This window comes from Leuciscus leuciscus (genome assembly GCF_965113295.1).
Source record: "Leuciscus leuciscus genome assembly, chromosome: 6".
NCBI lineage: Eukaryota > Metazoa > Chordata > Actinopteri > Cypriniformes > Leuciscidae > Leuciscus > Leuciscus leuciscus.
In genome coordinates, this window is record NC_138730.1 from 36,301,764 (window position 1) to 36,320,262 (window position 18,499).

At 39.4% G+C, this 18,499-nt stretch overlaps 2 protein-coding genes across 5 annotated transcripts in view; one reads left to right on the forward strand and one right to left on the reverse strand.

The window, feature by feature from the left end:
* keap1a (kelch-like ECH-associated protein 1a) lies at positions 1–16,522 on the reverse strand. 2 transcript variants are annotated; one of them, XM_082173552.1, is made up of 7 exons: positions 14,804–16,522; positions 8,287–8,922; positions 5,633–5,989; positions 3,756–4,432; positions 1,774–1,979; positions 649–825; positions 1–528 (listed from the first exon to the last, which is right to left on the reverse strand). In XM_082173552.1, the coding sequence occupies exons 2-7, from the start codon at positions 8,494–8,496 to the stop codon at positions 353–355; spliced, it is 1,803 nt and encodes a 600-aa protein (XP_082029678.1). In that variant the 5' UTR covers positions 8,497–8,922; positions 14,804–16,522; the 3' UTR covers positions 1–352. The 2 variants fall into 2 exon arrangements, with proteins under 2 accessions (XP_082029678.1, XP_082029679.1); XM_082173553.1 differs by lacking the exon at positions 14,804–16,522 and having other exon boundaries at positions 5,633–6,016; positions 8,287–8,425.
* The window catches only part of crlf1a (cytokine receptor-like factor 1a), a 23,576-nt gene continuing 17,459 nt past the window's right edge, over positions 12,383–18,499 (forward strand). For all 3 annotated transcript variants that reach the window (XM_082173632.1, XM_082173631.1, XM_082173633.1), the window contains exon 1: positions 12,383–14,409. The gene's annotated coding sequence lies outside the window, so the exon portion shown is untranslated. The remainder of the gene's footprint in view (positions 14,410–18,499) is intronic.

Here is an 18,499-nt window from a genome sequence, read left to right on the forward strand (position 1 = left end):
TCAGATTTCAGTGTTTTATAAGGTGTGCACATTAAACAGTGCATTTACAGACATGAAAAGCATTTTAGAACAAGCTCACAAAATTACGTGTTCAGCAGTTCGACAAAAAGATTGTGCGTGTCTCAGTCATATTCATTGAGTCCTGATACAGTGATCAGCCCAGTGATTAGCAACGTTTCTCTCTCTAAATCACACACACTTTGTAGTGGATAGAGATTTATCAAATTTAACTTAATTAACCTAAAATGACATAGAAATGTTCTTATTGGCATCACATGCAAAAGGAAATTTGAAGGAAATCCAGCATGTGCTGTCTTCAACATGGCACATGTTCACAGGTCAAATTTCCACATTACATCTCTTCCTCATCCTCCTCATCCTCTTCCAGGATTCCAGGGCACGGTTCCATGGTTACAGCAACACCCATTCCACTGCGCCCAACAGGCATATCTGTTACAAACGTCCATACATTACTGCATGGACAGTAGTACTCCACACTGGACAAGAAACCCCCTTGATTGAATCCACCTGTTATGGAATAATATTAAAGATTATTTACATTTATGCATTAAGCAGATGCTTTTAGCCACTGCATTCAAGGTATACATTTGATCAGTTCATGCATTCCTTTCCACCAATCCAGCTTACCTAACACATAAATCTTGCATTGGTAGACCGTGACTCCATGTGCACTGCGGCAGTGGTTCATAGAGGCCATGGGTTCCCACACATCTCGAGCTATGTTATATCTCTCCATCGTTTTGAGTTGGGTTTGACCATCGTAGCCACCAACTGCATAGAGGTAGTTATCCATACACACCACCCCTACAAACAGAACACAAATCAAACAGCTTAGTACATGCCAACAAGTCTTTACTTCATTATTTTAAGTAAATTTGGAGGGTTTTTTTATTCTTGAGAACTGTATTTTCTGGTATGGATCTTCCAGCCATACAATGAGAGTGAATGGTGACCAAGTCTGTCAAGAATTTCAAAGCATTATTTTCTTTGTATAACTTAAATGTATGCACTACTTTTATGATGGTTGAAAGTGGAAGAAAGCAGTGTGAACATTCTTTAAAATGTCTCCTTTTTTATTACGCAGAAGAAAGAAACATACAAGTTAAGAACAACATAAGGGTGCATAAATAATGAAAGAATTTTCATTCCTAAATGAATTATCCCTTTAAATCGTACATGTCTTTATGTCGACTGCACAGGTAACTCTTCTGAAATTAATTATTGATGACTATGCCATAGATTTAGCGATTACAGAACACACTGAATTGTTGTGCAAGGCTGCAGGGACAAGCAACTCTGGGAACTAGGAATTCCTAGAAGTCCAGTCACCTTCATGGACATTTTTAAAATAGTTTGATCTTTTTTATTTATTAACTTATGAACGAAAACATAGTGTATTAATTGTTTACTTAGAAAGTTGCATGTTATTTAGCTTATGTTTGATTCAGGTTTATTATTACATTTATTCATTTTGCGGATAGCTTTATCAAAGGCCCCTTACAAAAAGCGATTCATCTTAAGGAGGCAATAGCATGACAACTGCTAACAATACAAAGTTTCAAACACTGAACATTATGTTTTATGTTGTTGATTAGATTTGATGTAGTCATTTGTTCTCTTATTTTCCTATTGTTGCCTTTAGTCACTTTTATATAATGGCACGATTCATGCATCACATGACTGCGGTTAACATGTCAAATAAAAGAAAACAGTTCCAATCCATTAATTTGATAAATGGTGCAGGATATTTACCAAGGCCGCTCCGAACTGTGTTCATAGGTGCCACTTGCTGCCAGGTGTTCGTGTCTGGTTGATAGCGCTCCACCGTGTTCCATCGGTTGTCCCCGTCGAACCCCCCCACCACATACAGACTCCCCCCACACATGGCGACACCGGCCCCCAGTCGTGCTACTGACATAGGGGCCACAAATGTCCAGCGGTTTGTCTCTGGGTCATACCTGTGAAAAAAATAAGCAAGAAATCCTTACAAACCAATTTAGATAATGTATGATTTCCTAGACATTGCAATGTTGAGGTCAATATAAAAGATCTTCTGTATCTCAGCCTCATCATTCCATTGTTTTTTACAATGATATCCAGAGCCAAATACCAATCATACTTGCAAGCAATTCCCATGAGCTGTTATATCACCAACAGAATGTCACAAATTAAAAATGAGCCTTCAGCAAGAAGAGGTTGTATTTAACCTGCCAACAATGCAAAATCTCCATTTAAAAGCTTGTGAAGACAGCTACTGTTACCGACCCAAGAGTTTCTGTCTCACAGCACAACAGAGGCACATATATTACTGAGTCTTGAATTTCACACATCTTTGAAATTGTAGATGATCTATCGACATTTATTGTTTGAATTTGTGTCTAGCTCTAATTCTTAAATAGAATACACGCACTTTCTCTCGCTGCATTCCTGGACAGATTAACTTTCCGCTTTGAGCTGCTCGCTCAGATATAAATGATCCTCAATAGGACTCACATGCCTCTGTTATGAATCTATACTTGAGCTGTCGTCTACAAGAAATAGCAAAAATAAGAAATAAAGACAGAGTTGATGAGGTTTATCCCACTTATTGTACATTCTCTGCTTGTGGCATAATTTATCTTTTTTAAATGGATGTTTACTGTATACACATTACAGTTTGGGGTCAGTATGATTTGTTTTAAAGAAATTATATTCAGCAAAGATGCATCGAATTGATCAGAAAGTGTATGGTGTAATATTTGTAATATTACCCAAAAAAAAGAAATTAATTTCAAATGTGTGCTCAGGATTAATCAAAAAAGCCTGAAAAAGATAATGTTTAACGGCTTCCACAGGAATATTAAGCAGCACAACCATTTTTAACATTGATAATAAGAAATGTTTCTTGAGCATCAAATCAGCATTTTAGAATGATTTCTGATTATGAATTAACAATTATTTTAAATTGTACAATATTTTCACAATTTCACTTTTGATTAAATAAATGTCGCCTTGGTGAGCATAAGAGACTTCTGTCCAATTTCTTCTCTCTCTCTCTCTCTGTCTGTCTGTCTGTCTGTCTGTCTCTCTATACAGTATATATATATGTTCTCACAGTACATTGGAGTCCTTCCTTTCAGATTCACTTGTGACATTGAGGTACAGTACTCAACAAACAACATGGCACTTTCGTTTCAGGTTGCTGATGAATCTCTCTTACCTGATCTGTCACCATTGGCTAATAAATATAAAATATTCATATCATTACACTTATTGAGAAGATGAGTTTCTTCTGAAAGGCCTAACTTGACTCTGTGCCGTGGAATGTACGTTATGAAACAGATTTGCCTGAAGCTTGTTAGTCAAGAGTGACTGCTCTGAAAAGAAGAGCAAACTGATCTCTACACCCTGATGGAAGGAGATTGTTCTTGAAGTCAAAACACTTTCTGTAGCTGATGACGCGACGCGTCACAAGTGTAGCATGTATTGTAACCTTTCTGGTAAGATTTCATTTTTATCACGTTCTGTGTGAATGTTCTTCTGTCGGACAGGTGCGCGACTCAGTCTTTGGTGTAATAAGAACTTCGTCAACCAAGTTTAAATCTGTCATTCTGCACTGTGCTAATGTTTTGATTCCGCTAGCGTTGGTATAATAGAAAGGAAATATAATATAAAGGGGAAAAACCCCACTGCGTTAAACAAACCTTGACAACACAAAACCTTTTTGAATTGTTTTCTTCCTGTCCCAGCCTTACCTCTCAACGCTGTTATGATGTGTAGAGGCATGTGAACCCCCTACGGCATAAATGCTTCCGTCAATGACCCCGACACCCACTCGGTTTCTGGGTGTGTTGAGCGGAGCCAGCTGGGTCCACTGGTTAGTCATGGGGTTGTAGCAGGACAGAAATCCAGACTCCGTGTTGTTCTGCAGAGAGAGATTCCGTCCCCCGACCGTATAAATGAGCCCGAACAACACGCAAGCCCCTAGCCCGCTACAGGGAGAACCCATGTCAGATAGCTTTAGCCAGACATTCTTCCGTGGGTCGAAGGCTTCCAGAGAGTCCAGAGAGTGTTGCCTGTAACCTCCCGCTATGTAGATGAGTTGCGTCCCACGATGAGGAGGGGGCGGCAATGATTTTCGAAGAGCCATGTCCTGGAAGATCTTGGACAGGAAGTCTTTGCAGGAGTTAGCCTTGCTGAGGATGGGGCAGGACTGCAGTTGCTTTTTGAGGAATGTGGGCGGCAGGGCATAGATGTGGACAGCGTTGAGAAGGGCATGAAAGTACTGCGCCCGGCCCTCCGCATCCCAGCGGACCCAGTCAATGCAGGCCTTGTAGACCTCGGATTCGCAGAGCACCTTTAGACTGTCCTGACTGATCAACTCTAGCAGCTGGCAATGGGACAAACTGAAGAACTCCTCCTCTTTGGTTACCTGTGACATGAGCATGGAGGATAGTTAGATCTGAAAAGTCCTGACTTATTGAATTTGTATTTATGGACTTTGTAACTATTTTTAAATATCAGTAACAAACTTGTAAATATGTAAACATGTGAGGAACAATAAATTAAAAAAGAAGAAATTAAAGGAATGTTCACCTTTTTCCATAAAGGGGCAGTCACATTTATCATTGTTCTGTGAATTGTTGAGGGCTAAATGCAGTCATTTCAATAGGAATCCACACGATTGAGAATTTAGCATGAGTGTCAAAGATTTCCCCACATAGATTTCGCAACGGGTTCAAGCTGGTCACGTAGATTTGCCAAGTTGACCAACAGAAAGCTATATGGTTTAGAAGTAACTACTGTAAGAACTGTGCTTCATACATCGCTACACTATTGGCGACAGACAATGGAGGTTTTTTGCCAGCAAAATTTCACAGAAATTTCGCTAATGTCACAGCACCAAAATGAATATTATTCGATTATTAGGGAGCTCACAAAGGTGACTTTAGACACTTTGTGCAAGGTTTGACATCATTGAGACCAAACGCCCTTTCATGCCACCAAAGGCCATTTTCATGGCAAGAACAGGATGGTTTAAAAAACAATATATAAACTCTTATCATCTAGTTCTTTGAATATATGTGAACTGGATAATCAGTAAACAATTACTTTAATTTCATGCTTTTTCTATTTGTAGCTATTGCTTGGCTTCAGAAGATGAGCAGCATGGGTCGTGTGGACAACTTTTATGGTACTTTTGTTATGGTAAATACATGTATGCATTACGTTTAATATTTGAGCTTGACAGTATAAATCACCATACACTTTGATTGTATGGAAAAGTGCAGCTTGCACATCTCTTTTCGAGTTGAAGAACAAAGTAATAAAGTAAGAAAAATAATACAGGTTGGAGTGACATGAGCATTTTTGGGTTAACTATTGCGTTATTGCATGATTCATTTGACAGCTGGATAATTTATACGAATCAATATCCATCTGCAAGGCAGACCTGAGTTCCATTGACAAATCAATTAGCTACACAGCGCTGTTCTCTACAGCCTTCATTCATTCACAGACTAACTGTTACAGGTCAATGGCTCAGTACAGTTACTTAAGAGAGCACAGCAGGTGGAAACTATCGATTGCTGCTAACTGACACTTCGGTGAACGGAGTCTACAGGGCACGCACCTCATTGAAGTGAGTGTTGATATACTCTCTTGTGCGAAGGTGCAGCTCGGTGCAGCCGATCTCCTCTGCAAACCTCGAGATGCCTATGACGTTAGACGGCTCCAGGTTCTTCGTGAGGAAATCGCAGCATGCTTTGGCCACTTCCTCCATCTGATAGCGCATTGCTGTCAAGAGGACGTGAAGAACGCACTTCTCGCCCACTGTGATCCGCGAGGTGTAGGCATAGTCAATGAGGCGGCTGATGACCTGAGGACACGCGTCTCGCAGGGTGACCTCCGAAGCGTGGCATTCCTTGAAGTTACTGGTGAACATGGCTTTGAAGTAAGGACTGCAGGCAGCCAGCACCAGTTTATGCACCTGGGAAATGTAGACACTTGTTCATGGCTGGCGTAAAAAAACAAAACAGGAAGGACACACCTGAAACTAAATTATAAGAGCTGTGCAGTATGTGCCATGTACTTGTAATTACAATTAAATGCCTTAACATGTACTAACATAATTCTTCTCTTGTGATGAGAACAATTTATCTTCATGCTCTGTAATTTGCAGTGTCAGAGACATACCCTATTAAAAAGAAACTAAAACACACTTGACCCGTTTCTCTGAGTTTTGCTAGTTGGAATATAATTTTGGGGTTTCAAGAAGAGTAATCAATTGCTAGTTGGAATATAATTTTGGGCTTTCAAGAAGAGTAATCAATGTAGTTTACTATACAAAGTACTAGAGAACAACTAATATATACTAGGGAGGGATGCATTGATATTAAAATTCTGAGCGATGCAATACGTTTATTTTATTTTATTATATGTTAAGGCCAATAGTCAATACATGGCTATTGACATTCTATATTATTTGTCTAAATAAATTAAAAACAAAACACTAAAAAACTAAAACCAATTCTGCAAGTAAATTTAGGCATAACAACAGTATGAAGAATGCACAAATATATTTCTGAAGCTCATAATTACATACACAAAGGCCCTTTTATAACAATAATGTAATTTAAATATTTGTTGCAAAATATCTCAAAGTTGTCAGTCAGTGTGAATAATCATGACACACTGCCAGATACTGCTGATGTATATGAGCAATGTATATGGTATGGAAAAAGTCCTGTGATGTTCACTCAAAAACCTAATAAATAAAATAATTAAAACTACTGTATGCTAACACTGTCTTCTAACATGCAATTGAACCTCAACTCCTTTAAAGCAAAAAAACAACAAAAAAAACCTATGGCTAGAACAGACTGTACTGCAATGGGAGATCTCATGACACTTTAAGTAGAATAAGGGTGCGCCTCAATCAGCTCCCTTGCTTCCTACGTCGTGAATCAGTATATTGTGTACACAAATTCGGGCACTGGAAAGGATAGGACCCTGGCTCACTGCACATTGGGACACATGACTCTATTTCCGACGATATAACATCCTCATTGTACAACATCTCTACAAGTATTTATGAACAACAGCAGAACTGATATCTTTCTGGCATTATTTTTTTATGTTATTTAAAGTACATTATGATAAATACTTTGCTTGTTACATATACATGCAACATGTCAGCCGTAAATAAATCATAAATGTTAGCTAGTTTATGTTCATAACCAGGTCTAACAATGTAATGCCAAAATATAATTAAATAAGGGTTTTAAAAAACATCTATCGCATGTCATTATGTGTAGTGAGTTGGCTCACGTGATTTAAGTTTCACACATTAGAACTTCCGTTAAGGGAACATAGTAAGCACCGATGCTCCTTGGTTTTCACAGTGCATCGTGAAACTTTTAAGGGAGCAAACGTTTGAGTGCCCTGGTAGGATTTTGGGATTGAGACAGCCCTTAAAATGGCCGACTCCTTGATCAGTACCCTGACTACTGAACTAGGGAGATGACTGAGACTAATGGCGCTTTTCCACTGCATGGTACGGTACGGCACGCTTTGGCGCTTTTCCACTGCATGGTACGGTACGGCTCGGTTCGGTACGGCTCACTTATGGCGCATTTCCACTGCATGGTACGGTACGGTACGGCTCGCTTCGGCTCGCTTTAAATGGTACCACCTCTGTTGAGGTTCCAAGCGTACCGTACCGATACTAAAATGTGACGTGCAAACACTGCAGATCACTGATTGGTCAGACAGAATCATCACTACCAGCGTCATTGTATTTACAACACGAGACACTAAACCCGCTAGATTTAAATAGCCAGTAGACAACAGCCAACACAGCGCCTGTTTTAAAAGTATTTGCTTCAAAAATGCTTTAAAAAAAAGAAATGGCTGAATCGTGGTCAGTGGACGAGGTGCAGACGTTCCTCTCGTTGGTTGCCGAGGAGCGGATGGGGAAACACGGAATGAAAAATTCGTATTTAATATGATGATGTCATGGCAGTAGAGACGGCAACTATAACGATCAGTCCCACCCACTTTGAAGCGGTACTAACTGCAGTGGAAAAGCAACCGATCTAAAGCGAACCGAACCGTGCCGTACCGAGCCGAGTCGTACCACGCAGTGGAAAAGCGAAGCGAGCCGAACCGTTCCGTGCCGAGTCGAACCATACCGAGCCGAACCGAGCCGTACCATGCAGTGGAAAAGCGCCATATGACACCTTTTCACCTGGTGCACCTTTAAGGACTGACCCCTGTAAATCTTACCTTAAAGTCCACTATCTTGTCCTTGTACATCACATGTAGAACCAGATCACAGAGCAATTCATGATGTCGGAACTCATCCATGACCTGCATGGCTTTAGAGGGATGACTTTCAACCGTGTAATCCAAGTAACCATGACCCCTCATGGAGGGCACCACGATGGCAGAGAAATCCTCATCTTTAATGGGCCTCTTCTTTCTTGGACAGTTCATTCTCTGAGACCTAGAATGTCACTGATATATATTCAGGAAACGGATGGTGACTGCAGCGACAAAATATCTATATCCATCCACGTGTCATGAAGAAAAATAGGCACAACTGATGATCGCTTAGGGATAGAGATCCATGTTTCTTCTGCCTGGTAAGAAGTCCACCATACAAAGATTCTGTATCAAGCCAAGTTGGCATTTTTGAAATATTCACAGTATATAATAAAAAAGATATTATACCATCACTTCCTTTAAATCAGACAAATGCTGCTTTTCGTCTTTATTGACGAGGTAAGAAGTCATTTATAACCTCTAGAGGATGTACACGCAAAGTTATCTTAAATTATTTTAAGCATACGCATTAAAAATGCAATATTCTTTTCTTCCAAAAGGTTATTGTCCTCCAAGATGGATTGTGCTCTTTTCACCCTGTAAAAAAAAAAACACACAAAAAAAAACAGATAAAACACTGAGAAATGTTTAGTTAATCCCTCCCCCCACCCCCCAGTGCTTTCATTGTTTATCAAATGCATAATTTAATATAGCCAAAGATGATTAAGGAAGATATCTTGGATATAAAACTAAACAAACACAACATGCAATAGACAAAGGAATACAATGGCAGCTTTACGCAAATCCTGCAGAGGACATTTCTATCATAACAATATGTACAAGAAACTGTCTTTAATTACAGTCTATGTTGACAGTTGCATAGACTTGGCTGAATCATGTTTTACTTCCCTATTTCTTGACGGATGTCAAGTAGACAAAAAAAAAAAAAAGTCAACAGCAAAGCCTTGTTCACAGACGAAACATGTGATTTCCTGCATAATACAGACAGTACTTCCAAAACCATGCTTCAATGGTAATAAGTAATAACCATGAATCAACCATGTATCAAAAGACCTTTTTGGACACTAAAATGGTTTTCGAGTGAAGGCCAAAGTCTCTGCTGTTTATCAGTCTTGGTGGTGTTGTTCATCAGAAATGATTTTTTTTCATGGGTTATGTAACGTCCAACACTTGCAGGTCATTTCTGTTGCTGTTATTGCACAACTCAGTGTTGAAGACACTTATTTGTCTTAAAGCACAGTTTATCACAAGACAACGCTGCCAGCCACGGATTATTTTGGAACTAAGAGAGCTCCTTCAGTCGTGGCCTCCATTGCTCATTGTGTCATGCTCCCACATGCCATACTGCAAAGCAGGACTTTAAAGAGAACTTTAAAATGCTGAGCCATGCACATTAGATCCATGGCTCTGGTGGGATTAACCATTAACTCGCTGAGTGTCCGGTTATTTGAAAAATAATAGAACAGAAAGTGAAAAGCTCTGGAACTTTCCTGGTAAGTGCTGCCAAGTGAACTCTTGTCCTGGTTAACTACCATGATGTGCTGTGGAAGATGATGCAATGTCATTCAAAACCAATATGCTGTGTCTGTGGAATATTTATGAAGAACCTTTACACAGCACTTTCCATTCAATGGCTTTGATTATTCGCTATAGATATACCATTGTTTGTTTCCATTAAAGGGGTGGTTGTGATTTCACTTTTCTAACTTTAGTTAGTGTGTAATGTTGCTGTTTGAGCATAAACAACGTCTGCAAAGTTACAACGCTCAAAGTTCAAGCAAAGGAAGATATTTGCTTTTAAAGAAATTGTTTTTTAAGGACTACAACAAATGGCTGGTAGGGACTACACGACATTCCTCCCGGGTAAGTGACATCACTAACCCTAAAATTTACATAAACCCCACCCCCGGGAACAAGCAGTCCATGTTGAGAAGAGGAAGAGCTGTTGTAGTAGCGCAAATTTGTGAGTCACATGCACATTGCGTAACACAAATGCAATGTCACTGTAGGCATCTTACAACAGTTACTACACGAGCGATTTTATAGATCATGATTTTATATCATGACATAATTGAAGATAATTAACTCCACATCAGCAACATAAATTCATCAACTAACCATTCAGAAACGTCCTGTTGCATTCTACATGTTGTCACTTCTTTTTAAATCTCTCCATCATTGTCCGACTCCAGTTTAAACATAAAAGGCAGGACAGTTTCTGACAATCGGAGCTGCTAATACACACAAGAGCTCTTGAAGCTCCGCCCTCTGTGCCGGGAGTAGCAGCTCATTTGCATTTAAAGGGGTCATATGATGGGATTTCTCATTTTCCTTTTTCTTTAGTGTGTTATGTAGCTGTTAGTGCAAGTATAAGATCTGCAGAGTTACAAAGCTCAAAGTGTCAAACCTAAAGTGATATTCTTTGTAAAAGTTAAGACTCAGCCACACCTTCACAAAACGCTTAATTCAAACAAGCCCCCGCAAATCTACATCAGTTTGTGGGGGCAGAGTTTCATAAAAAAATTCTCTCTGTATTATTGTTGCCTCCGGCACCGCCATGTCGTGGAGGCGCTGTGTTTTCCGTTGCGAAAGCCAAACCACTTTGTTTGGCCTTTCAAAAGAAGACGCAATTAGAATACAGTGGTTAAGCTTAATTTACTATTAAAAATAAAAAGATAGTATAAGTCATTATAATCAGTAATTATGTCCCCAATGAAATAACACCTTACCAATCTGATACGATCTGGTCCAGTTGCGCTGGCAAAATTAATCGATTATCTTGGTCATCTGCATTTTCCGGTTTAGATTCGGCCTCTAATTGATAAGGTAGTACCCAACATTATCACCTGTCATTATTGCTTTGGGAGCTGATGTTCCAAATATGCTAAGGGACGTGACATTTCCATCACACGCTTAAGGTTTTTGGGCCAATCACAATGAATGCACTGGATCGCTGGCCAATCAGAGCATTCCGTGCTTTTCAGATCGATGAGCATTGTAAAAATTGACGTGTTTCAGAAAGGCAGGGCATAGATGAGCAACAATAATGTACAGTGTGTGTAAAATAATTACTTTTTTTAACCTAAAACTGCGTAAACACATTGTATTAAACCAAATACAAAAAATAACTTTCTTTTTAGAACCATCATATGACCCCTTTAAAGGGACACACACGAAACGACGCGTTTTTACTGACCCTCAAAAAGGGACAATTTTAACATGCTGTAAAAAAAAATATATCTGTGGGGTATTTTAAACTAAAACTTCACATACACACTCTGGGGACAACAGAGACTTATTTTACATATTGTAAAAAGGGGCATTATTCCACCCCTTTAATCGATGTTACGCGACTAAAATGGAATTTTTCCTCTTGCGATAAGTCATTCTAAAAATCATGGCGACGGATATTGGTATAGGTTTATGTATATCGCAACCACCACACTTGCCATTATTTTTAATCGTCGGAGACGTAGGTGTGTTATCCAAGCATTAATGGCAAGGAAAGCCCCTTATACTTGGGAGTGGCAACGTAGATCATATATATACACACTTACATGGTACAATTAAATTAAAACATGCATTTTACTGCAGTTATGGCTCAGATTATATGAATCCCTATCCCTCTAAAGGTCATAAAAGTCATAAAACCCTAAAACAAATTTTTTGAGATATCAATAGATATGTACCGGTTACACATCCATAAAAACAACAATAACACTCATTATCTTTATTATTAAGGGGGAAGTGTTTCATTTTCTTAGCTATTTCGTTCTTTCGGTTTAAAAAGAAAAGTTGAACCAACGTCACAAAAAGTAACGTATAGTCCTATGCGTTAATTCGGAGTGGTGATTGGCCGCCGTGGCTGGAGAGTATGTCAACATCATCATTTTGTGAGCTTTTCTCAGCATTATTCATGACAATAAACACTCTTAATCCAATCACTACGCAGTATTATGTATGAGATTGCGTTACAGTGAAGAATTCAGATGTCACAAAAGACCATTTCAGTGTCGGTGCTGTTCATTCACCTCTGTTCAGCTTTGCGTCCGGACACGAGCCGTGATCAGAGCTTGAGTTTGACTACCAACAAATGGAAACACGTGGAGTGCACAGAAGACCGGTTTCTGCACGGAAAGCCACAATGAGTTTAACAACACAAAGTGCTCATCACTTGGAGGGAGAGAGAGAGAGAGAGAGAAAGAGAGAGAGAGAGAGAGAGAAAGGCAGAGAGGGAGGGAGGGAGGGAGGGAGGGAGGGAGAGAGAGAGAGAGAGAGAGAGAGAGAGAGAGAGAGAGAGAGAGAGAGAGAGAGAGAGAGAGAGAGAGAGAGAGAGAGAGGGAGAGAGAGGGAGAGAGAGAGAGGGAGGGAGAGAGAGAGAGCGAAGTTCCACTGTGTCACGGTTATATAGCTGAGGTTATTGAGTGCACCAAACACTTCATTAATAACTGCACCATAACACATCTCCATTGCTTTGTTAAAGAGACAGTCAGTCTATGAGCAGTCTGCAACGTGTTCATGACTACGAGGAAAACTGTGAATCATAAAGACACGGGTGCATAGAAGGGTGGTGATAACTGACCTAGAATCAGGCTGACCGGAAAGCCTTTGTTCAGATGAAGTTTCTAAGTACACTACATACACTGAACTTTTTGCATAATGATTGTGATCTATATGTTAACTCGGAAAGAGAAGGATATGTTCACACACATATCTATAGGAATGCAGTGCAGTGTGATTCATAGAGATGACTAATGATAATTGAATTAGTTCAGGGCTCAACAATAAGGATCGCCTGATGGCCCTGGGTCAGTGTAAGAGAGTTTCGGGATAGTCTTATGAAATCCTGATCCCCTTTTAGAGTTATTATTATTTTGATTTTGTTTGCAATAATGACCAGCTAACTGTACAGTACTTTATCCCTAACAGAACTTCTAGCTATTATTTGTTAATAAATAATATATAAAAACTAAATTACTACAGAGGCATAAAAAATATGAAGCTAAAAATAAAATGTATGAGTGCTGTTGTTATATATGTTTTGAACGAATGTATTAAATGAACAATTTAATGATTTGGTCATAAATACAGGTAGGGCTTCATGTCAACACCTACTAGCATAATGGTGTGTTGATGTTTTCTTTCACAAATGGAAATAGAGTTATAATAATGGTGCACAAAGCAAGAAGGTTTATTAATAGTCAACACCGAGTTCCTTGCCACTGTCACATTTTGGCTTGCTGAGATGGGGCCACTTTATATTTTGCATTATTTTCCTGTTTAACTATATGTATTGTACATTGGACTGCATCTCTCTTGTCTCCCCTGAACCCCTTGTGTTTTAACAGATTCCCAAAGCATGGGGTGAATGGGGGGGAATGAGTATGCAATTCCATCGAGCTATGATTGGATACGATCGGTTATGATTGGATGTGAGTAAATCCCACCTCTTATTTTCGTGCGCGTTCTCTAATCGGCCTGCATGAAGACAATGATGGCTAATGGGAAGACTAATTAAAAAGTAAGTAAACAATGATATCACTGCTTTATGTCATGTCAAAATCAAACTGGAAATGGCCTGAACAAATTATGACTGTGGGTGGTTTTAGGGAGCAATCTGCTTGGTGAAGTTAAAGGTACATCTTCGTCTGTGACCAGTAGGCTACAAGCTTGATGACTGATGAAAATAAGTTTGACTATTAAAAAGAAAAGCTGAACATTAGTTCACAAATAATATTGTTATTGCCATTATAAATGTAAAAATGCGTAAAAACACTAACTGAAATGAAATTGATACTCCACGACCGCTTGGAATGGGTTTCTCGTGCAAGTAGCATGACATTAAATAGAAAACCCGGAATTGCCTCCAAGCCCAGTGATTACAAAACGCTTCGAGTGTGGGAGGGGTCGCCCCTCTTCACTCATAAACGCTGTTCCAGTCCGGGTTTTAGCATGTTCGTTGCTTGGTGAGACCCAAAGCTTGACGCTTTGGCTTATTTCGGAACTATTTTCTTTTGGCTGAAAAGAAATGCACGAACTAACTCGCCAAACTTTGCGTGAAACGTAAGTTACTCGATATTTTGAACTACTGTATAATATTACACTATCAATCATGCTGTAGTAGTAAATATCAGCACCGCAGTCTCGTGCCAACAGCTGGATCAGTACAATGCTACTACAGTAACATGCTCGTGTAATATTGCATTATTAAGAACAAAACTACTCTGTCAGCACTTTCCTTTGGGGAAAAACATGAAGCAGTAATCCGAGATATTAATAAATGTGACATCATTAACGTTACACCGTGGGCTATCGCACCCCTGATAAAATTGTGCTGATGCGACGAGAAGCAAAAAAAAAGACTTTTAGTTAGTTAGCCCCTTGTCAAGCGCGTGCAGGTCTCCATCGACACCAAACGCAATTATCTATCTAACTTACACCCGCTAAAAACACTCACCTTGAATCAGGAACCGGCGACAGTTCTCCACTTACGTACTGTCAGTATAGATGATTTATTTAAAGAATGATGCTGATAAAATAAAAATAAAAATGAATAAATGAAGAGGTGAATGCCCTCCGCGCGCCTTCACGAACAGAATGTTCCTGTAGTTGGGCGCGTAAAACGTCAAAGCAAAGCACACAGGAAAAAAACGAAAGTTTGCTGTGCCGCGAAGCTCCACCGCCTTCCAGCTGTCAACTGCCTGTGTGTGAGAAACGCGCGTACACTGTGACTCACGCTCGCGCGGCGCGCGCCCGCCAGCAGAGCGAACTGGTGAAGGAGGCTCGTGCGCGCTCCCGCTCCCGCTGGCAGCGCTCCAAACACACAGAGTGCCTGCCATTGACATCAGCATGACTGTGCAACTCCTCGTTCAGCTGAACGAGACCTAATACAGGTTGAATGACAAACCGAAAGCAAATATATCGAGGACTGTCAGTTGATCTCATTTGTCATTTGAATACTCGTCTCAGGTAATCCATCTCTGAGACTGAGTGCTTCACGGTCTGGAAAAATTGACAAGTTCGTTGCCAAGAATTCTTAAACGTTGTTATGTAAAAAGCAAACAGACACCCACTGGGAAACCCTCTTCCTAATCCTAGATGAAATTTGTATTTGCTGTGTATTTGTTTGGGCTTGTTGGGATTTTAATTGTCTCTGAAGCTTTAGTGAGTCAGAATAGGCTAAGTTATATGGTGAGTGGCATTCCACAATAATGAACAAGCTAATCCACATTTTAACCAGGGAACTTCAGCCTCCTCAAAAGTAGTGATTAACAATGTTGACAGAAAGCTGCGCAGTAAAATGCCAATATTAAAATTGGAAAATGTTTAACAGAAATGACTATTAACTTAATTAAATCGTTGCTTATATGCACGACAAATTTACTTAACTTTATGGATAATAGTCCTGCGTGTGAGATTCTATGTAGAATGTAATTTGTTTTTTACATCCTTCATATTAAGAGTGTTGTTTTATATCTAAATGACATAGACCTATATCAGATTTTATGGATCTCTGGCAGATAGCAGATTGTTTTACAGTATTCCTGAAAGGCTTCCCGAAGATCTTATTCCTTGTTGGGTTACACCCAGGCCTTTGACCTTAGCAGAATTTGTGAGGTTTGTTTTGCTGATTCTCGCCTTGTCATAGTATTAAGGAAGTCACTGAAGCAGGAACATGCAAATTCCACCAAGAGCAGGAGGTGCAAGAGCAAATAATGTTCCAACAAAGGACAGCAAAGTTTACTGTTAGAAAGATCAGGTACATATGCAAAGCATTATATGGCAGCGATAGCATCGAATTCTTTTTGATCAGTTCCATGAAAGTATTTGTAACATTTAATCAATTTATTATGATAATTTTATGATTGCTATGATAATTATAATAAGTAATCCACTCATCTGCCACCTTTTACTGTTTAGAAACACAATGCAATATCAATATTTGGTATTGAGGACAGGTGCAATTGTTATTTTGTGTTCTTTCATACTGCACAAGATACTAGACTTTGTCTTGCAATAATATGTAAACCACTTTCTTGTCATGCGTGCAAGACCTCAGGTGTGCTCTTTTACTGCCAAGAGAATAAAGAAAATGCCAAACAGCACAATGACACAGCAGTTCAGAAGAACATGAGATAGACAGATGACCCTGCATGCACAGCACTTTGTCCAGTCAGCCCCCATCCCATTATGCAACCCGCTCTACTTGTTTGACATCTATCATATATTAATATAATATAATTATATTTATCATATTAAAAACCCATTGTGTCTGATTGCTTCAAAGATTCATTGGTAATGTGTATTAAAGCAATTTGTAGATTGATTAGCCTATTCAACACAAAAAACAGTAACAATGAACTGAAATGCAATGGCTCATTTAAAATAAAATAAAAATAGCAAAATTGGCCAAATAACCTTTTTTTGCATGTTTTATGTGCTTGTTAAGATGATCTGACTGCTTGCAGCCATACAACTATGGAGATTTCATTATAAATTTGGTATAATTCTCAATCCTGGAATCAATTGTCAAACTGAGTTAAACACACTGTGTTTGTGCTCCCTCTAATGGTTGCCTCTGAATGACACGCATCTCAATTGCCTGGAGATTTGCTTTATGCGACTCATGTTCTTTGTATGTTGTTAGACAGTAAAAAACAAAAGCATCATGATGTATAAATTTGAACAGCATCTTTTGGCAGAACAATTAGAGCATGTAAATGATCACAGAATAGTTTGTATCTGTTAATTTGCCTACATGTTTATATAATGCATTGACTTAAGCTCTGTTTTCTTAATCAAATCAAAAGCCCTGGGTGTGTTTGAGATATTTTAGGGCTTTGAGTCATGTATTTGAATTGAACAACAAAACATTCCCCAAATATTTTTACTTGAGAGTGCAGAACCCGTTTGAGTTAGAGGTTATAGGGAGTAATGGTTTGTGGGGAATTAATAAAAAATTGGCAAAAAAAAAAGAGAATGAAGGGTGAAATATTGTATTCTTTTTTGATTGTTCATGCATTTCACCCAGCACATTGAATCCAGATGGAATGAGGAGAAAGAGCAAGTTAACAACTCCGTGTTCCTTGGGATTTTCGGCTACACATTTGCTAGATCTTGCCATCACCGAGTGTATGGTTGATATACATCTGTCATGCATTATTCGGGGGGGGGGGGGGGGGGGGGGGGGGGGGGGGTTGCTGCCAAAGGTGCTTCTCTGGCTTAAGAAACTATTTCAGGGGTATCTGTCAGAAATGATGGTCTGATTTGTATTTCTGTGACTGTTCATCCCATGTTAATTCACATTTATCTGTTCTTTAGAAAAATAATAATACATTATAACATACATTACAATGTAAACAAAGCTTAGCCGAGTCTGGAAAGGCTTTGACCCTACTTCAAACAAACATTTTCTCCCAATCAGTGAGGATTGGACCGCTGGGGTCAGTGACTGTCTCTGTGTATTAAGAGGAAATTGCTTGATTTACAGTGATTTCAGCACATGTTTCGCAGAGCTGGAGCCTCTCCCAGCTTTCCAGACATTTTTAAGAGGGTTTCTGTGTCGGCCAAGTTGATTGGACATAAAATGCTGAGGTGTGTTGGACTAAGGTTTACCCCTCATTGGATAATCATCATTATATTACTGCATGTCCAATTTGGGTTCCTCGGAGGGCTTCAAAACAAAGCAGCCAATACTTTCACACTCGGCTTGAATGCTGCGAGTCAAAGCCTGTGTCCCGAAGAGAATTCCCACTGAAATCTTTATGGTGGGATAATTTGTTCCACATGCCAGAGCTCACCCACTAAATCACAGGGTCCCGGTAATCAATGCTTCCCTGTCTCATTATGGTGTGTTTTGCTGTCTCGGAGCAGGCTTCTGAATGTCCTCTTAGATACAGACAATTCCTTGAATTGTAAGTCATGTTCTGGTCTGGCATCACCTAGCTGGGTATGTGTCCAATCAGATGCAGTCAGTGAATTGGCCGAGAGATTTATGTTGGAACTCATTTGTCTGGAGGAAGTTCTTGTTTGCTTTTCTGTTTCTAACTATCTTTGTTGTTCTGTCTCCAAAGCAGAACTCTTTTAACACATCACTCAATTACTCCTTTTCTTTCTCTCCTGTAGTTGATTTGCATAGCTAATGTTTTGGATT